General features: G+C 43.6%; 1 protein-coding gene across 2 annotated transcripts in view; it reads left to right on the top strand.

The window, feature by feature from the left end:
• LOC141117774 (NACHT, LRR and PYD domains-containing protein 3-like) overlaps window positions 1-22031 on the top strand; it is a 445237-nt gene that overhangs the window by 48830 nt on the left and 374376 nt on the right. For both annotated transcript variants that reach the window (XM_073610805.1, XM_073610806.1), the window contains exon 2: window positions 10635-10796. In XM_073610805.1, the coding sequence (XP_073466906.1) occupies window positions 10691-10796 (106 nt within the window). In that variant the 5' untranslated portion in view covers window positions 10635-10690. The remainder of the gene's footprint in view (window positions 1-10634; window positions 10797-22031) is intronic.

The raw sequence follows: 22031 nt of genomic DNA, 5'->3' as shown, positions 1-22031 counted from the left end.
AGTTTTTATAATGATAGGTTACTTCCACATTTTACATTGTAAAGGTGGCTTCTCCTAGGTTTTATAATCTTCATATTGTCTTGTTGATTTATCAGGATGTTTGCTCCCCCAACATTGCAGCAAAAAGCTGATCACCATTTGTTATTATACAGCTCCATCATACAGATTCCACTACACGTGGAGGATATATACATGCAGCATAAGGAGAGGTACCTGATTATGGTGTCCATGTTTGCATGCTCATGTGTGATCCTTTCACTGAATATCTAGGATTCCGCTTCTATGGATGCATACAATGTATGAATATATTGCATATAAAATGCCAGTGATCCATTGTGATTGATCCTTTTCCTATGGGGTCCAAAAAAGCTAAATATTCCAGTATACCTGTATACCCTACCGGTTGGGCATGGAAGCAGTCCACCATTATTTGAGTCAAGAACAGGGATGAGCTTCGAGTTCGAGTCGAACTCATGTTCTACTCGAACATTGGCTGTTCGCAAGTTCGCCGAACAGCGAACAATTTGGGGTGTTCGCGGCAAATTCGAATGCCGCGGAACACCCTTTAAAAGTCTATGGGAGAAATCAAAAGTGCTAATTTTAAAGGCTTATATGCAAGTTATTGTCATAAAAAGTGTTTGGGGACCCGGGTCCTGCCCCAGGGGACATGGATCAATGCAAAAAAAAGTTTTAAAAACGGACGTTTTTTCAGGAACAGTGATTTTATTAATGCTTAAAGTCAAACAATAAAAGTGTAATATCCCTTTAAATTTCGTACCTGGGGGGTGTCTATAGTATGCCTGTAAAGGGGCGCATGTTTCCTGTGTTTAGAACAGTCTGACAGCAAAATGACATTTGGAAGGAAAAAACTAATTTAAAACTACCCGCGGCTATTGCATTGCCGACAATACACATAGAAGTTCATTGATAAAAACGGCATGGGAATTCCCCACAGGGCAACCCCGAACCAAAATAAAAAAAAAAAAATGATGTGGGGGTCCCCCTAAATTCCATACAAGGCCCTTCAGGTCTGGTATGGATATTAAGGGGAACCCCAGCCAAAATTTAAAAAAAAAACGGCGTGGGGTCCCCCCAAAAATCCATACCAGACCCTTATCCGAGCACGCAACCTGGCAGGCCGCAGGAAAAGAGGGGGGGACGAGAGTGCGGCCCCCCCCCTCCTGAACCGTACCAGGCCACATGCCCTCAACATTGGGAGGGTGCTTTGGGGTAGCCCCCCAAAACACCTTGTCCCCATGTTGATGAAGACAAGGGCCTCATCCCCACAACCCTGGCCGGTGGTTGTGGGGGTCTGCGGGCGGGGGGCTTATCGGAATCTGGAAGCCCCCTTTAACAAGGGGACCCCCAGATCCCGGCCCCCCCCCTGTGTGAAATGGTAAGGGGGTACTTACCCCTACCATTTCACTAAAAAACTGTCAAAAATGTTAAAAATGACAAGAGACAGTTTTTGACAATTCCTTTATTTAAATGCTTCTTCTTTCTTCCTTCATCTTCTTCTTCTTCTGGTTCTTCTGGCTCTTCTGGTTCTTCCTCCGGCGTTCTCGTCCAGCATCTTCTCCGCGGCGTCTTCTATCTTCTTCTCCTCGGGCCGCTCCGCACCCATGGCATGGGGGGGAGGCTCCCGCTCTTCTCTTCATCTTCTTCTCTTCTTCATCTTCTTCTTCATCTTCTTCTTCTTCTTCTCTTCTTCCTTCTTCTGTTCTTCATGTCTTCTCCGGGCCGCTCCGCAGCCATGCTGGCATGGAGGGAGGCTCCCGCTGTGTGACGGCGTCTCTTCGTCTGACGGTTCTTAAATAACGGGGGGCGGGGCCATCCGGTGACCCCGCCCCCCTCTGACGCACGGTGACTTGAGGGACTTCCCTGTGACGTCACGGGGAATGCCACAGGGAAGTCCCGTCATGTCACCGTGCGTCAGAGGGGGGCGGGGTCACCGGGTGGCCCCGCCCCCCGTTATTTAAGAACCGTCAGACGAAGAGACGCCGTCACACAGCGGGAGCCTCCCTCCATGCCACAGCATGGCTGCGGAGCGGCCCGGAGAAGACATGAAGAACAGAAGAAGGAAGAAGAGAAGAAGAAGAAGAAGATGAAGAAGAAGATGAAGAAGAGAAGAAGATGAAGAGAAGAGCGGGAGCCTCCCCCCCATGCCATGGGTGCGGAGCGGCCCGAGGAGAAGAAGATAGAAGACGCCGCGGAGAAGATGCTGGACGAGAACGCCGGAGGAAGAACCAGAAGAGCCAGAAGAACCAGAAGAAGAAGAAGATGAAGGAAGAAAGAAGAAGCATTTAAATAAAGGAATTGTCAAAAACTGTCTCTTGTCATTTTTAACATTTTTGACAGTTTTTTAGTGAAATGGTAGGGGTAAGTACCCCCTTACCATTTCACACAGGGGGGGGGGCCGGGATCTGGGGGTCCCCTTGTTAAAGGGGGCTTCCAGATTCCGATAAGCCCCCCGCCCGCAGACCCCCACAACCACCGGCCAGGGTTGTGGGGATGAGGCCCTTGTCTTCATCAACATGGGGACAAGGTGTTTTGGGGGGCTACCCCAAAGCACCCTCCCAATGTTGAGGGCATGTGGCCTGGTACGGTTCAGGAGGGGGGGGGGCCGCACTCTCGTCCCCCCCTCTTTTCCTGCGGCCTGCCAGGTTGCGTGCTCGGATAAGGGTCTGGTATGGATTTTTAGGGGGACCCCACGCCGTTTTTTTTTTTTTTTTTGGCGCGGGGTTCCCCTTAAAATCTATACCAGACCTGAAGGGTCTGGTATGGAATTTAGGGGGAACCCCACGTCAATTTTTTTTTTTTAATTTTGGCTGGGGTTCCCCTTAATATCCATACCAGACCTGAAGGGCCTTGTATGGAATTTAGGGGGACTCCCACATCATTTTTTTTTTTTAATTTTGGTTCGGGGTTGCCCTGTGGGGAATTCCCATGCCGTTTTTATCAATGAACTTCTATGTGTATTGTCGGCAATGCAATAGCCGCGGTAGTTTTAAATGTGTTTTTTCCTTCAAAATGTCATTTTGCTGTCAGACTGTTCTAAACACGGGAAACATGCGCCCCTTTACAGGCATACTATAGACACCCCCCAGGTACGAAATTTAAAGGGATATTACACTTTTATTGTTTGACTTTAAGCATTATTAAAATCACTGCTCCTGAAAAAACGGCCGTTTTTAAAACTTTTTTTTGCATTGATCCATGTCCCCTGGGGCAGGACCCAGGTCCCCAAACACTTTTATTGACAATAACTTGCATATTAGCCTTTAAAATTAGCACTTTTGATTATTCATGTTCGTGTCCCATAGACTTTAACGGTGTTCGCGTGTTCGAACAAATTTTTTTCCTGTTCGCATGTTCTGGTGCGAACCGAACAGGGGGGTGTTCGGCTCATCCCTAGTCAAGAATTGTCTCTTACTGATTTCCAGAGGAGTTATATTATCAAACTTTTAGAGTTTGCCACTAAACACAACTACTTCTGGTTCGATAATCGCTTTTATCTTCAGCAGAGAGGTTTAGCAATGGGAGCTAAATTTGCCCCCAGCCTCACCAATTTGTTTATGGCCAAATGGGAGGAGGATGTTGTCTATTCCCAAGACACACCATCCTTGGTTTTATGGGCCAGGTAAATCAATGACATCCTCCTCCTATGGAATGGCAGTGCGGACTCTTTGAAACAGTCTCTTTGAACTCAAATAATCGAGGTATTTCCCTGTCTTACGAGTCCAGTCAAAGTAAAACTTTTTGGATCTCGAAACTGAAATTAAGGACCGACCGTTCAAATTTAAAACTTACTTTAAACCCACTGATCATAATGGCTTTATCCCCATCGATAGTTGCCATCACAGATCTTGGCTTTGCTCTGTTCCATTACTCAGAAACTGTACTGAAACAGAGACCTTCAAAATGCATGGTCCTTAGACAGAGGTTTCTTGATAAAGGTTATCATTCAGTTGATATAGACTCTGAGTTACAGAATATCTTAGATGTTGAGAGGGGTTCTTTATTGGTTGCAAAACCTCGACGCCAGCCAGATGATAATTATAAATGGTCTATGGTGACCTCAAAGTGATTATGAATAAACTTTGGAATATTCTTAAAAGTGACCGTATTCTTAGTACAACATTGCCCGACCAGGCTAGGGTTATTTTTAGGGGTGCTCCTTCTCTACAGAGTAGAATAACACCCAGTATTATTAATCAACCAGTCCGTACATCCTTTTTTCATAATTTGTTCGTTTTTTCCCATGTAAAAAATGTGGTGTTTGTCAATACAATATATTGGGAAGGCGCAAAACTGTTGAGTTTAAATCTTCCATAACTAATCGCGTGTATCCCATCAAACATTTTTGTACCTGTGTGACTAAACATGTTGTCTATTTGATCACTTGCTCTTGTGGCAAACAATATGTTGGCCGAACAATTTGAACATTTTCTATCAGAGTTAATGAACATATTGCCTTAATTAAAAGTGGGGACACCAAACATAGTGTACCTAGACACTATAGAAAGTGTCATAACTAGGGATGACCCTGATTTTCGAGTCGAGCGTAAGTTTGACTCGAACATCGGGTGTTCAACTGTTCGCCGAACAATATGCGGTGTTCGCGGCAAATTTGAAAGCTGCGGATGTTAAAGTCTATAGGACACTAACATGAGAAATCAAAAGTGCTAATTTTAAAGGCTTATATGCAAGTTATTGTCATAAAAAGTGTTTGGGGACCCGGGTCCTGCCCCAGGGGACATGGATCAATGCAAACATTTTTTTTTTAAACGGACGTTTTTTCGGGAGCAGTGATTTTTTTAAAGCTTAAAGTGATACAATAAAAATGAAATATTCCTTTAAATATTGTGCCTGGGGGGTGTCTATAGTATGCCTGTAAAGTGGCACATTTTTCCCGTGTTTAGAACAGTACCACAGCAAAATGACATTTCTAAAGGAAAAATTGTCATTTAAAACTGATCGCGGCTGAAATAAATTGTCGGGTCTCAGAAATATAGATACAGATAATTGAAAAAAGAGCATGGGATCCCCCCATCTATTACCAGGCCCTTTGGGTCTGGTATGAATATTAAGGGGAACCCTGAATCAAAATTAAAAAAAAAATTGCATGGGGGTCCCATAAAATCCATACCAGGCCCTTACCCAAGCATGCAACCTGGCAGGCTGCAGGAAAAGAAGGGGGACAAGAGAGCGCTCCCCCTCCTGAACTGTACCAGGCCACATGCCCTCAACATGGGGAGGGTGCTCAACATGTTGATGGAGACAAAGGCCTCATTCCCACAACCCTTGCCTGGTTGTTGTGGGGGTCTGTGGGTGGGGGGCTTATCAAAATCTGAAAACCTCCTTTAACAAGGGGACCCCCAGATCCCGGCCTCCCCCCTGTGTGAGATAGTAACTAGGTACAAGTACCCCTACCATTTCACAAAAAGGTGTCAAAATGATAAAAAAAAGACAAGAGACAGCTTGGGACAAGTCCTTTATTAAAAAATAAAAATGTCCCACGAAGTAAGTTCACGCCGCCCGACGGACCGGAAAAAAAAACCCTGCCTCTGTGGGAGGCTCCCGCCGACTGACGTGTCTTTGCTGTGACATCTCTTATATAACTGAGGGCGGGGTCACCCGGTGACGTAACTGGGTGACTCCACCTCCTCTGACGCCACGGGGAAGGACCTGTCATGCTGTATTGTTATCACAAGGAATGCTTACATTTTTTGTGACAGCAATAAATTGATCACTTTTTTTAAAGAACAGTGTAAAAGTAATAAAATAAAAAATTATTTTAAAAAATGTAAAAAGCCCCCACTCCCCCGTGCTCACATGCAGTGGTGAACACATATGTAGGTCACACACAGATATGTAACCATTGATCACACTACACATGTGAGGTATCACCGCAAACAAGTGCAATAATTCTAGCACTAGACCTCTTCTGTAAGGCTAAACTAGTAACCTGTAGAGAATTTTAAAGTGTCGCCTATGGAGATTTTTAAGTACCATAGTTTGGCGCCATTCCACAAGCAATTTTAAAGCATGACATGTTAGGTATTTACTCGCTGTAACATCATCTTTCACATTTTACAAAAAAATGGGATATATATTGTGTTTTTTTTTTTTAGTTCATTAAAGTGTACTATTTCCCAAAAATTGCTTTTGAAATACCGTATTTATCGGCATATAACACGCACTTTTTTCCCCTTAAAATCAGGGGAAATTTGTGGGTGCGTGTTATAGGCCGATCCCCGCCAATTTTGTTCTGATCGGAGCGATCGCAGCTATTGCCGCGATCGCCGCCGACATATACAGCCGTGTGTAAATTCAAATATGTCGCCGAGACTGCAGGGACTCGTCGGAGCTGAGATACACATACCCGAGTACCTTCGGCTTTTCTCGGCACCGCTCACAGTCACGCCCAGTCCCGCCATTGGACCTGTGTTATGTCCATCATAGGGCGGGACTGGGCGTGACTGTGAGCAGCGCCGAGAAAAGCCGAGGATACTCGGGTATGTGTATCTCAGCTCCGACGAGTTCCTGCAGTCTCGGCGCCATATTTGAATTTACACACGGCTGTATGCAATCACACAAGGCTGCACTGGGGCAAGGCTGCACTGGGGCAAAGCTGCACTGACAAGGCTGCACTGGGGCAAGGCTGCACTGACAAGGCTGCACTGGGGCAAAGCTGCACTGACATGGCTGCACTGACAAGGCTGCACTGAGGCAAAGCTGCACTGGCAAGGCTGCACTGGGGCAAGGCTGCACTGATAAGGCTGCACTGGGGCAAAGCTGCACTGACATGGCTGCACTGGGACAAAGCTGCACTGACATGGCTGCACTGGGACAAAGCTGCACTGACAAGGCTGCAGATGGACACCGATAACGCTGCATTGATGGGCATTTTAATGTAAGTTTTTCTTCCTTAAACTTTACTCCTAAAAGTTTTTTTCCTTAAAATTCCCTCCTAAACTTGGGGTGCGTGTTATACGCCGATAAATACGGTACTTCTGCACAAAAACCGCGTGACATAAAAAAATTGTAATAACCGCCATTTTATTCCTAGGGCCTCTGTAAAAAAAATATATATAATGTTTCGGGGTCCTAAAGTAATTTTCCAGCATAAAATACAGATTTTTACTTGTAAACAAAGCGTATCAGAAAAAGGTCGGATCTTTCAGTAGAATTGGGCTGTAGTATCATTTGAATCATTTTGCTGCCAGAGCAACTCTTTTTTGTACACACGTTTAAAAATATTTAGGCCTGATTACTTAAAACCACTAAAACTGATATTTACAAAAAGGAGAGACCCTGGAGAATAAAATGGTGGTAATTTCAATTTATTATGTAACACATTATTAGCACAAACGGTTTATCAAGCACAAAATTTCAGTAGAAAACACACTAAAGTTCATTTTAGGGCACAGAAATGCAATATGTTACCCGATTGTTGGTACAATATAAAAGATGAGATTGTGCCGAGTAAATGGACACCCAATGGAGTTAATTTACTAAAACTGGAGAGTGCAAAAACTAGTGCAGCTCTGCATGGCAGCCAATCAGCATCTAACTGATCCATAATGTCAAGTCCTAAAACTGCAACAAACTTCCATGCTGTAAATTTTCCACAGGCAATGCTTTACAATTCCCTCCAGGTCATCAGTTTAGAGTTCACTATTATTAATGATCCGATAATGATTGTTCTCTCCGGTGTGTGTGGTGATATCTGTAGAACATCCCCGGCTTTTACAGAATGATTCTCTTTCTATGGTGTAGATCTGGTGACAGGGACACCTTACACCCATCACACATCTACAGAACTCCATGGAACCAGCAGTGGTGGCCCGTCCATTAGGGGCACAGGGGGCACCACCCCCTAATCCATGCACCCGCCCCCTAATCTACATGCAGGACACTGGACACATGGATTTCAATGGTGGTTTGTTTGCTGCCCCCCAAAAAATGGAGCCCCAGCCGCCACTGAGATCCAGTAATACTGGAAGGTGAAGTCACGGAAATCTTCTCCTTTCCTGCAGACCTGGGCTTGGCCTTCTACATAGTATGAGCTAAAATTCTCTTTATCTTGAGGTGGAAGGATAATGTACCCCGGACTGCTGCACCAACTACTTGGGCAGTGAAGGCCAACCATCTACAGAGGTAAGTACTGGGGGTGGGGGATGGTGCAGGCTTCATTTTCTCTTTTTTTTTATAATTGTATTTTTATTATTATTTTTTTAAAGTTAATCAAGATGTAGAAACAAAGTCATATTAAAAGCAAAGATCACCACAAGTGCATCATTCCAATATACATAGAATGTGATGTTACAAATCATGTAATGCAGTATTATGCTGCGTACACACGAATGGAAATTTGTCCAGCAAAAGACAGATGAGAGCTTTTGGTCGGAAAATGCGACCGTGTGTATGCTCCATCGGACTTGACTTTTGCTGGCCGAATTTCAGCCAGCAAAAGATTGAGAGCATGTTCTCTAGGTAGGAAAAAGTTCCTATCCGAAAATGCGATTGTCTGTAGCAATTCCGATGCGCAAAATTCCTACACATGCCCGGAAACAATTTGACGCATGCTCGGAAGCATTGAACTTCATTTTCTCGGCTCATCATAGTGTTGTACGTCACTGTGTTCTTGACGGTCGAAAGTTCAGCAAATTTTTGTGTGACCGTGTGCATGCAAGGCAAGCTTGAGCGGAATCCCGTCATAAAAGCCATCATATCTTTTTCTGACCAAAATCCAGATCGTGTGTACGTGGCATTAGAATTCACAAGGGGAATATTAGCAATTAAAGGGTATAGAAAGTCCAGATATAAAAGGAGTGTAGAAATACAAGAAGCACAGCAGGGATGTATATTCTAGCAGAGCATTGAAATGGTAAATGTGAAAAAGAACAAGATGGTGGGGGCAGGGAACCTAAGAGGAAGACCATATTCAGACCGGTCCCAAACCTACCTTATTAAATTACAAGAGAGTATCGCCTACAGTGGCAGTAAGGTGTCCTTCCTGGGTTCCCTGAATAAGTTCAGTAAAGGTGGAAGTGGGAGGGGAGACCCCCTTCCCCTGCCTGTAAAAGTAATCCAGCAACTCTATAGCCACTTGGATTACTTTTACAATGTGCAAAATCGTTGGCTAGAAAAAATGATATCTCAGATGCAACAATGACTGAGAAATCACCCTTCCCATCCAAGGATGTACAGGTATGTCCTATGGGCAGGGAATGGTTAATTCTACTCATCATTTATTCCCAGGAAAAGTGATTATTTTCCAGTTAGTTTTTGTGGGGTGCAATGATGTGAGTATAGATATATACCTGTATATTTTCATATAAAAATGCCTGTGACTCGACAGTGAAAGGAGAAACAGCAGTGATAAACTCATCTCTCCGTCACTCTGCTCTCTCCTCCTATCAGCATGCTCCTTGTCAGCACATTAACAGATTGGCTTCTTCTGCAGGAGAATAATACCAGGTCAGATTAATCACTTCACTCCCTTAATGACCAGGCCATTTTTTGTGATATGACACTGCATAGTTTTAACTGACAATTGCGCGGTGATGCAACGTTGTATACAAACAGAATTGACGTCCTTTTTTCCCACAAATAGAGATTTCTTTTGGTGGTATTTGATCACCTCTGTGTTTTTTATTTCTTGTGCTATAAACAAAGAGCGACAATTTAGAAAAAAATACAATTATTACTTTTTGCTATAATACATATCCAAAAAAAAACAAACTAATTTATTCATCAGTTTAGGCCGATATGTATTCTTCTACATATTTTTGGTAAGAAAATTCACAATAGGCGTATATTGGTCGGTTTGCGCAAAAGTTATCGAGTTTACAAACTATGGGATAGATTTAGGGACTTTAATTTTTTTTTATTGTTTTTACTAGTATTGGCGGCGATCTGACACTTTTTGTGGAATAGTGACATTATTACATTGATCAGTGCTATAAAAATGCACTGATCAATGTAAAAATGACACTGGCAGGGAAGGGGTTAACACTAGGAGGCAATCAAGGGGTTAACTGTGTTCCCTGGGTGTGTTCTAACTGTGTGGAGGATGGGCTGGCAGGGACATGACAGATCGCTGTTCCTGATGACTGGGAACAGAAGATCTGTCATGTCATCTGTCAGAATGGGGATCCACCTTGTTTACAAAGACAGATCCCCATTCTTTCTCTGTGCTAGGCGATTGCAGGTCACCAGCGGACATCAAGTCTGCCGACCCGCGGGCACGCTCTCATAGCTTGCAATGCTGCCCTCCCACTATCATGCATTCGTGCTCCCCGTACAGCTACGGTGATATGTGCAGGAGAGCCGACCTGCCGCCGTATAATGACAGTGGCTGGTCAGCAAGAGCTTACAATACTTCTTCCCTATAAAATACATTTAATAATATATTAATGATGACAGACTTGTATTCATTTATCTCTGCATGGATTGAGAACAAGCAGTTTATCTGTCTCTGGATTTTAGTTTTGGAAATATTATTATAAAAAATAAAGTTCCACAAAGATTTCAGTCTGCGGCAGGAAATGAATCCTCAGACATATTACATCTGAGGGATCTGGACAACATAGTAACCATTAGTGACAATGTATCTCTGTGTCTAGGTGTTCCGTGACATGACTGGGATTCAGATGTAGAAGAACTAAGACCGAGCAAAGAGATGGCAGGGAGATTGATAAAATCCTTCAAAGGATTGTTTAAGAGAAAGAGAAGGAAAGAGAAAGAGGAAGAGGAAGAGGAAGAGGAAGAGGAAGAAAGGATCCCCGGTAATCACTTTTTGTCTTTTATTTCTCTGATCAGTTTTAATGAAATATGATAAACTATATGGAGCATCAAATACTGAATACTTCTACTAATCCATTTAATGTGTTGATATTTCATGCAAGGTCATCTATATTTTCTAATTGCTATGTATCGGCTTTTTCCAATCAGGGTGTGTTCAGGTTTCTTTAGGGGGTGCCTTGGCAAAATGCCCAAAAAATTATATACAAGCCAGCGGATGTTTCAAGTCTAATGATCAGTGTTGCCGGCTATAGCTCTAAATACATCTATTAAAATGTATTTATTACAGTCCTTGATACAAAAAATATTTTATCTCTTCTCTCTTCTCCCTCAGCCAGACCCCTCTTATGATTGATAAGACTTCTCCATCACATCTCCATGTTATGATTACAGCTGATCAGACATCAACTTCGTTTCACTTCCGCTCTGCAAAATACATACTTAATATCTAATCAGCTTTTATCCATACAATTCCTGGTATATGTACAGATATAATGGTTTATCATGCACAAAATGTCAGTAAAAAGACACTAAAGTTAACCATTTCTGGACCACCCATCGCATATATACTGTGGCAGGGCGGCCCAGCTCCGCAAAAACATGTACAGGTATGTAATTTTGGGCACGAGATCCAGGGGGCACGCACCACCAGAGCGTCACTCCCACTGTGATTGGACACAGTGCAAATCATTTAGAAGAAAGGGAGAACAGCGGTCTGCCTATGTAAACAAGGCAGTCCGCTGTTCTGTCAGAGTATAAAAGAGAGACCTTGTGTTTCAGCTTAGCTGAGACGCGGATCTCTTTTCCTCAAGTGCATCCATCCCCCACAGTTAGAAAGCATGCCCTAGGAGTACACTTAACCCCCTGATTGTCCCTGGTATTACCTCCTTCCTGCCAGTGCATTTTTTAGCACTGTATTGGTGTCACTGGTCACCAAAAAGTGTCACTTTTTGTCAGATTTGTCCACTGCAATGTCGCAGTCCCACAAAAAAAATCGCTGATGGCCGCCATTACTAGTAAAAACAATAAAAGAAAGTCCATAAATCTATCCCATAGTTTGTAGACGCTAGAACTTTTGCGCAAACCAATCAATATACACTTATTGGGATTTTTTTACCAAAAATATGTAGCAGAATACACATTGGTCCAAACCGATGAAGAAATTTGATTTTTTTTATTGGAAATGTTTTATAGCAGAAAGTAAAAAACTGTTTTTTCAAAATTGTAGGTCTTTTTTTGTTTCTAGCACAAATAATAAAAAATGCAGAGGTGATCAAATACCACCAAAAGAAAGCTCTATTTGTGGGAAAAAAAGGATGCAAATTTTATTTGAGTACAGTGTCGCACGACCGCACAATTGTCAGTTAAAGTGATGCAGTGCCGTATCACAAAAAATAGCCTGGTTATGAATTGGGGTAAACCTTCCAGGGCTGAAGTGGTTAATGTTGGGGCAAAACAAATCCCTGTCCTGATGAGATCCCGGGGAATGCTGAGTACTCCAAATCTCATGAGGAGATGACTCCGCACAGTGCAGGATTGTCTTCTCAGGAGATTCAGGCATACCTTGGGATCTCACCAGACAGACAGTGAAATCATCCTCACCTAGGTGATGTGGAAGTTATAGCTAGGGATCAGGAAAAGATGTATAAAGTGTATGTAAGCACTAAGGGCACTTTCACACTTGGGCATTGGGGGTAAAACTGCTATTTTTAACCCCCCGCTAGTGGATGAAAAACAGTTAAAAGCACCCGCAAAGCACAACTTTGCTGACGCTTCGGTGGCGCTGCCCATTGATTTCAATGGGCAGGGGCGCTTTAGGAGCGGTGTGTACACCACTCCTAAACCTCCTTTAACGATGCTGCTTGCAGGACTTTTTTTAGCGTCCTGCCAGCGCACCACTCCAGTGTGAGAGCCCTCTGGACTTCACACTGGAGTGACAGGACAGGCGCTTTAGCACCTGTATTTAGCGCTATAGCACCTGTAAAGCACCTGAATGTGAAAGTAGCCTAACAATGAATTTACCTTATTTGCACTCATTTCCTCTCTTAAATGTATAATTGAAAGTTTTCTGTTATATCTGTTCAATTAGTGCAAAAAACTTGTTGATCCTTCCAGAAATGCAACTCTGCCGGGTTAGCCCCATATTAAAATTTTTGAAAAAATCTTATGCAGTTTGTTAGATCTTTGTTAGATCAGGTTAGATCAAACGTTGTTTGCGTTAGATCTCACACAGAAGATGCAATATTAACAGTTATTTGCTGGGGGGGCTAACCCGTCATCAGCCCCCCCTTATCAAAAAATTGACCAAACAGTTAGCTATTTTGAAAGCTATTTGTTAGATCCGGTAAGATCAAGTGGTTTTAACGTTAGATCTCACATATTTAAAGACTTATTAAGTGATTAATGAGGGGGGTTGGCCCCCCTTATCAAATTTTCTGCCCAAAAATCATTCAGGCTAATAGATATTCATTAGATCCGGTAAGATCAAGTGGTTTTAACATTAGATCTCACATAATTTCAGAGATATTCCACATCAAAATAGAGATATTAGGTGGTAGATATGGACAGATTAGCCCCCCTTATCAAATTTTCTGGCCAAAAATCATTCAGGCTAATAGATATTCATTAGATCTGGTAAGATCAGGTGGTTTTAAGGTTAGAGCTCACATCATTTCAGAGATATTCCACATCAAAATAGTGATATTAGGTGGTACATATGGATGGGTTAGCCCCCCTTATCAAATTTTCTGGCCAAAAATCATTCAGGCTAATAGACAATTTTTCTCTTCATCCTTGCTGTTTTCATCTTCAGCAAGGGGTACAGAGTGAGATCTAGTCACTAGCCGGGATCTTTGAGAGGCCATGGGTGTGGACTGTAAATCTGGCTGTGGTGGTACATGAACTGCTTCTGACAGAGGCAATAGATGATTGCAATGCCAAGTCTTCAGCGGGCCTGTGCTTCCCTCTGGCCTGATTTGATATACTGGATGTCCTGGCAGATGCTTGCAAATGACATAGGGCTGTGACTTCCAGTGGTCAGTCAACCTTTGCTTTCCAGGGACACCCAGGTTTCTCAGCAGTACCTTGTCATCCGGCTGTAGGTCCTGCACTCGTACTGTGAGGTCAAAGTTTATTTTGTTTCTCTGTCCTCTGGCATATGAGGCAGCTTGAGCATTATCAATTCTAGCAATTTTCAGACGTCTCTGCAGGCGATCCACTTACCCTCTGTGTGAAGTTGCTGAGGTATGGTTGAGGGATGTGCCGAAGGTCAAGTCTACTGGCAGCCAGGCCTATGGTCCGAACATCAAACTATAGGGAGTGTAACCTGTGGCATCATTGGCGGTGCTGTTATAAGCATGCACAACAGCCACTATATGCTTGCTCCATTGCTGCTTTTGTTCTGAACTTAGAGTTCTGAGCATATCCAGGAGGGTTTGGTTAAATCTCTCTGGTTGAGTATCTCCTTGAGGATGATACAGGGTGGTTTTAGACTTCCTGATGCCCAACAGATCTAAAAGTCTCTTGATGAGTCTACTCTCAAAATCTCTCCCTTGATCAGAGTGGATGCATTGGGACAGACCATAGTGCACAAAGAATTTCTCAGCAAAGATCTTGGCCACCGTGGATGCTTGTTGGTCCCTCGTGGAAAACGCCTGGGCATATGGAGGGGAATGGTAAGTCACTACCAGGATATTTCCCTGCCCGCTCAGATCAGGCTCCAAGCACAGAATGTCAATGCACACTAGCTCCATGGGTCCCTGACTCTGAAGATGGCCCATTGGGGCAGCTCGGTGAGGCAAAGTCTTCCTTTGGATACATCTGATACAGGGGTGGCAATAGTCCTCAACTTCAGCCTGCCAGTCGAACCGGTCCCTCACCAAGTGAAAAGTCCTCTTGGGCCCTAGGTGGCCATGGTTGTCGTGTAGGGCAGTTAATACTGTCTCCCTATGTTTTTCAGGTAGGAATAGCTCCCATTTTTCTTCAGAATCGTCAGAGGGGCCCCTTCAGTAGACCAACCCTCTGTGCACCTGAAACTGATGCCACTCTTGGTGCAGCAGATGGGTTTCCTTCGGGGAGTCAGTGAGGAGCAAGTCAGGGCGTTGGCTCTCCAAGGCCTTCAATGCCAAGCTACAGGGAGGGTTCTCCAACTGGTCCCTCCGCAGGTCTTTCTTTGACAGCTTGGGCAGAACTTCATCCCTGACTTGGGTGACATTGCAATAACATTTGGGGACACCAGCGACTGACACTCCAACCTCTTCGGTCCTGGATCCTACTCCAGGTTGATGTTCTGCTTCTTGACATAAGGCTCGTACCCCTTTAGGTGTCAGCCGGGCCTATTCTTATGGAGGGTCCCTGGAACAATCTGGCCTTCTTGACAAAGCATCCACGTTTTGTTTCCCAACCCCGGTTGATAATTCAGGCTGAAAATAAACCCTGATAAAGCAGCCAACCATCTGTGACCCGTGGCATCCAACTTGGTGGTAGTGAGGATGTAGGTGAGAGGATTGTTGTTGGTCTTGATCACGAACTCCGCTCCATACAGGTAATCCCTCAGCTTATCCATCACTGCCCACTTCAAGGCCAGGAACTCAAATTTGTGCATGGGGTAGTTCTCGGCGGGGGGCAAAGTTCCGACTCACATAGCCGTAGATGGCCGTCATGCTCTTGATATAGCACCCCACCCAACCCATTCCAACTGGCATCAAAGTGTAGCTCATATGGCTTGGTTGGATCTGCATAGGCCACGACTGGAGCGGTTGTTAGGCTTCACTTCAGCTGCCTAAAACCTCTTCACACTTTGGAGTCCATTGTTCCTGAATGGACTCTCTGGGTTTTCTGGGCCCTCCAGCTGGTCTGACAGGCTCCGCCAGATCAGGGTCAGTGTCTTAGCAAAGTCCTTGACAAATCTCCTGTAATAAGAGCAGAATCCCAGAAATGACCTAAGCTCAGTCACGTTGGTAGGCCTCGGCTAGGAGTTGACAGTTTCCAGCTTCTGAAGGTCGGTGGCCATTTCGTCAGCAGATACAATATGGCCAAGGTAGTTGACTGAGGGTTAATAAAACTGGTACTTTTCCAGACACAGCTTCAACCCCCTCATCATGGAGTCTCTTCAGGACCTTCTGCAGACACTCTTCGTGCTCTTCCAGGGTCTTGCCGAAAACGATGATGTCGTCTAAGTACACCAACACCTCGATCAGTTTCATGTCACCCAAGGTCTTCTCCATTAGCCTTTGGAAGGTGGCTGGGGCACCAGACAGGCCTTTATGCATATGGTCAAATCCAAAGATCCTCTCCAGAGTAATGAAAATGGTCTTCTCCCAATCCTCAGGGTGCATGGGAATTTGGTAATACCCACTCTTCAAATCCAGCATGCTGAACCACTTTGCTCCTGACAGGCTCTGCAAGGCATCTTCTATCCTTGGGGTGCTATATTGGTCGGGAATGGTCCTTCGGTTCAGCATCCGGTAGTTAATACCCAGCCTCAGTGACCCATTCTTCTTCTGTACCACCACTATTGGGGAGGTGCATAGACTCTGGGACTCTCGGATGATACCTGCCCTCTTCAACTCTGCCAGTTGTTCACGCAGATCCTGCAAGTGCCCTAAAGGAATCAAACCCTGAACGACTTATGCACTCGAAGAGATGGATCCGGTATTGGGCACTTTTTGCACAACCCACATCAAAATCACTCTTGGAGAATGCAGCCTGCCATCTCAGGAGCTGAGTCTTGGCCCTTTTTTCCATACAGGAAAAGGGGAGTATTCTTCGGATAGAACTCCTCCACAGAGATCCCATCCTTTGCTCCCCCCACCAAATCAGACTGGGGTGGCCAGATTCACTTCCCCCTGCAACATCTGAGCTGGCATCTTCACTGGCAAGGCTGTTATGTTGCGGACACTAACCAAGATCTTCCCGTGACTTCTTTGCAACCCGTTGGTTGAAACCACCTTGGGAATTATCTCCACTCCCATGTCTTCTCTCTGTCCGTCCAATTCAAGGACAATGAAAGGGCCTGGTTGCTTCCAGCTTGACAGATGCTCATGAATAGGCCACTTTACCAGGCTGTAACACCTCTCACACTGGTCCAAGCACCAGATCTTTCCCACTCCTTCAGCTGGAGCCTTCTGTTTCTGTACCAGGTGCTGGTAGGCTTGTCTCAGCGTGGGGTGCACACTTGTAGTTGAAGCGCTTGGTTCCAGAACAAGAGGTGTCAACAGCCTTCTGACAAGATCAGTATTGGTCCCTATGATGAGAGAACTCTTACTGGCCGCTGGTGGGCGAGGACAGGCCACTGCCTGAGTGTCAAAAGTCTCGGCTTTCCCAGCCATGGAGAGATCAAAGGTCAGCTTGACTGGTAGATAGCCATCATAGGGGAAGTTCTGACGCAAAATGCCCCATATCTGCAGCTCTTCCAACTTCTGCAAAGGCTGGTGCTTGAGGTGCCTGTCATAAAAGTCTCTGTAGATAAGGGTCACTTAAGCTCCAGTATCCAGAAGGGCCTTGGTGTAGACTCCCTTACTTGGATGGGAACAACAGGAGAAGTTCCCACCAGCTTGTCATGGAGCATAGAGGAAGTGGTGGCCCTGGCCTGTTCGGTGGTTTGTATCCACGCTCCTGTCTGCAGAGATTCTGATCGGGCTTAAGTCTGCACTAAGTTCTGGGAGTCTGGTGTGCATTAACTCTCCGACACCAGGCAGCATGTGTCAAAGGAAACGGGACACTGGGTTGCTTGGAGGCAACAATGGGGGCCCTCTGCAAGGGTTTGTACTTTTGATGCTGTCTCTTTGTGTCATTGGTTTTGAGCCAGCTACCGTAGATGGGCACCTGGTTGGCTCCTTTACAAGAGCCCTCCGAAGTTTCCCTCTGGCTTCTGGCACTGTGCTTCAGGCTTCACTGGGCTTGGACACACCTGTCGATTAATGTCCCACATAATTTCAGCATACCTCGGTATGCTCAATGGCACTCCTCACTGGTACACGTGAAAATGCTCATTATCGGCTCCGATATAGACACTAGTATGGATATCGATGCATCGCTACCAAATATCCATAATATCCCTGTAATTATGGATAATCAAACATTAAAATCACTTGATCTTACCGGATCTGATGAATATCATTTAGCCGGGGTGATTTTTTGGCAAGAAAATTTGATAAGAGGGGGTCAGCCCCCCTCATTAATCACTTAATAAGTCTCTAATTATGTGAGATCTATTCTCATCCTTATGTATCACCACCTAATATCTCTAACGTTAAAACCACTTGATCTTACCGGATCTAAGGAATATCTATTAGCCTAAATGATTTTTGGCCAGAAAATTGCATGTGGGGGGCTAACCCATCCATATATACCACCTAATATCTCTATTTTGATGTGTAATATCTCTGAAATGATGTGAGTTCTAACGTTAAAACCACTTGATCTTACCGGATCTAATGAATATTTAATAGCCTGAATAATTTTTGGTCAGAAAATTTGATAAGGGGGGCTAACCCATCCATATGTACCACCTAATATCTCTATTTTGAGGTGGAATATCTCTGAAATGATGTGAGATCTAACGTTAAAACCACTTGATCTTACTGGATCTAATGAATATCTATTAGCCTGAATGATTTTTGGTCAGAAAATTTGATAAGGGGGGGTAACTTGTCCTTATGTACCACCTAATATCTCTATTTTGATGTGAAATATCTCTGAAATGATGTGGGATCTAACGTTAAAACCACTTGATCTTACTGGATCTAACAAATATCTATAAGCCTGAATGATTTTTGGCCAGAAAATTGCATGTGGGGGGGCTAACCCATCAATATGTACCACCTAATATCTCTATTTTGATGTGGAATATCTCTGAAATGATGTGAGATCTAATGTTAAAACCACTTGATCTTTGTGGATCTAATGAAGATCTATTAGCCTGAATGATTTTTGGCCAGAAAATTTGATAAGGGGGGGCTAACCCGTCCATATGTACCACCTAATATCTCTATTTTGATGTGGAATATCTCTGAAACAATGTGAGATCTAACGTTAAAACCACTTGATCTTAACAGATCTAATGAATATCTATTAGCCTGAATAATTTTTGGCCAGAAAATTTGATAAGGGGGGGCTAACCCGTCCATATGTACCACCTAATATCAATTTTGATGTGGAATATCTCTGAAACAATGTGAGATCTAACGTTAAAACCCCTTGATCTTAACAGATCTAATGAATATCTATTAGCCTGAATGATTTTTGGCTAGAAAATTTGATAAGGTTGATAATGATGTGAGATCTAACGTTAAAACCTTTACAATATCTAACGAATGTCTATTAGCCTGAATTATTTTTGGCTAAAAAATGTGATAAGGGGGGCTAACCCGTCCATATGTACCACCAAATATCTCTATTTTGATGTGGAATATCTCTGTAACTATGTGAGATCTAACTTTAAAACCACTTGATCTTACCGGATCTATCGAATATCTATTAGCCTGAATGACTTTTGGCCAGAACATTTGATAAGGGGGGGCTAACCCATCCTTATGTACCACCTAATATCTCTATTTTGATGTGGAATATCTCTGAAATTATGTGAGCTCTAACGTTAAAACCACTTGATGCTTCCAATAGCACTTCCACAAGCATACCTCAGAAGTATACACACTATGTTCCTAAGATTCATTTGGAGAGGAAAAAACCTTGTTTAAAATTCACACAATTGATTAAAGATAAGGGTAAGGGGGGATTCTCTAAGACCTATAAAGTACTAATAGAGTTGGGGAACATGGACGTCCCAGCATACATTAGGAGGTGGGAGAAGGAATTGGAAAGTAAGCTTACAGACCCAGAGGCATGGCAGATACTGAGGAGAGCGAACGCCACCTCGGTTAACTGCAAAATATTGGAATTGAACTATAAGTGTTTGGCGAGAATGTACATGACCCCTGATCATGTGCATAAATGTCAGAAGGAAACTTCGCAACTTTGCTGGAGGGGTTGCAAAGAGATAGGGTCAATGGCCCATATTTGGTGGTCTTGTCCAGAAGTGAAAAAATTCTGGGGGGAGGTAAGGGAAATTATCAAAGAAATAACCAGTATAGACATCTCTGACGACCCTTGGGAATGTTTATTTCATAAGAGCGAAATGCCCATAAAAACTTACCTGAAAATGCTACTACCACAGCTTACCGATGCGGCTAAAAGTCTTATTCCCAGGCATTGGCAAAAGAAAGGAAGACCCACGATGAGTGAATGGTTCAAAAAAATCAACGAAATTCAAAGCCTAGAATATCTTAGGTTCAGTGAAGGGACCAAAATGGCAGTCTTTGAGACGAAGTGGAGGGCATGGGTGGAGTTTAAGGACTCACTAAGAGCCGCTGAGGTATGGGTTAACTAGCTCAGGGGTCTGGACATCGAATGACAGTAAATAATAGGTTAACAAGTGGATTCCAGGGAAGACAAGAGGAGAATAAAGCGGGAGTGGGAGCGGGGGGTGAAATAAGTGAGGGGTGGTTTGGGGGTTGGGAGGTGGGGGGAGGGGGGGTGAGCTATAGGTTGGATTTAATGAGGATATTATAGTGTAATTAATGTATTCTAGTGACATACCTGTTTTGTTAAAATGCTGATAAAAATTGCCACTATGATGTGATGAAATGAAGGGACGAGTTTGAATTTTAAATAAAACATCGAGCTGATGTGGCAAAAAAAAAAAGGGGGGGCTAACCCGTCCATATGTACCACCTAATATCTCTATTTTGATGTGGAATATCTCTGAAACTATGTGAGATCTAATGATAAACCACTTGATCTTACCGGATCTAATGAATATCTATTAGCCTGAATGATTTTTGGCCAGAAAATTTGATAAGGTGGGCTAACCCGTCATTATGTACCACCTAATATCTCTATTTTGATGTGGAATATCTATGAAATTATGTGAGATCTAACGTTAAAACCTCTTGATCTTACCGGATCTAATGAATAACTATTAGTCTGAATGATTTTTGGCCAGAAAATTTGATAAGGGGGTCCAGCCTCCCTCATTAATCACCTAATAAGTCTGTAATTATGTGAGATCTAACGTTAAAACCACTTGATCTTACTGGATCTAACAAATAGCTTCCAAAATAGCTAACTGTTTTGTCAATTTTTTGATAAGGGGGGGTGATGATGGGTTAGCCCCCCAGCAAATAACTGTTAATATTGCTTCTTCTGTGTGAGATCTAACGTAAACAACTCTTGATCTAACCTGATCTAACAAGGATCTAACATAAGATTTTTTCAAAAATTTTGATATGGGGGGGCTAACCCGGCAGAGGTCATATTTGCCATCCTGGATGCAACCTGGCATTTTTACCTGCCTGCTGTCACATATTGTACTAGTATGCATTATGACATTATCCTGTAGGAGCTAATTTTTTGTGGTTTACTACCACGTTAGGACCTAATTAACCAGTCAGAGCATGGGAATAAAGACGAGGGAGAACTTTGAAAGTCATTGTTAGGACTACAAGTGCTGTATCCTGTAAAGCAGACATGACCAGATATGTATGGATCTGCACAGAGAACACCAGGCTCAACACTAAATGGAAGTAAATGTGGTTTATTAGGGAAACAAGACAAGCGATGAGCACAATAAGTACACCGAGTACAAAACCCAGTGAATCTATTCAGTGAAAGTGATTGCAACTAAGCAAAGCTATCAAAATTTAATCTGTCCATAGAGGGTTTGAAATTTGTTTGGTTCAGCAGGAACCGGCAGACATTTGATCCATCTATGGGCAGGCTGGTTGTATTGTATTCATTTATTGATTAAGTTCACTACAACCAGCTTGTTGGGTTTTCTTGTCCAATCATGGCTATAGCCACCAGCAGTGATCATTGTATTCTGCCAGTGGGGAAGGCTGCCCATGTTCCCCACCAACACAACACAATAGCACTGTGGGATGGATTCCCCATCTACACTGACTGTGTTGATGGAGGAATTGAGCAATTTTCTTTCTTGCAACCTGTGGTATGGCCTGCCTAGCAAACTAAGCTATGTACAGATGGCAGAATAAATCGGGCAGAGAAGTAACAGGAACAGGATTACAGGTTACAGGAAGCAGAGCACATGGGGCACAGAGGCAAAGCACTGAGGCACTGTAGAATACTAGCAGAGAAGCTAAATACCCTCCCAGCAACCAGCATCAGGTGGAGGCGAACTGCTTTATCTGTTGGTTACAAAA

Source organism: Aquarana catesbeiana, linkage group LG13 (assembly GCF_042186555.1).
Source record: "Aquarana catesbeiana isolate 2022-GZ linkage group LG13, ASM4218655v1, whole genome shotgun sequence".
NCBI classification, from domain to species: domain Eukaryota; kingdom Metazoa; phylum Chordata; class Amphibia; order Anura; family Ranidae; genus Aquarana; species Aquarana catesbeiana.
The sequence above is the reverse complement of the archived record's forward strand: the minus strand, read 5'-3'. Positions and strand labels throughout refer to the sequence as shown.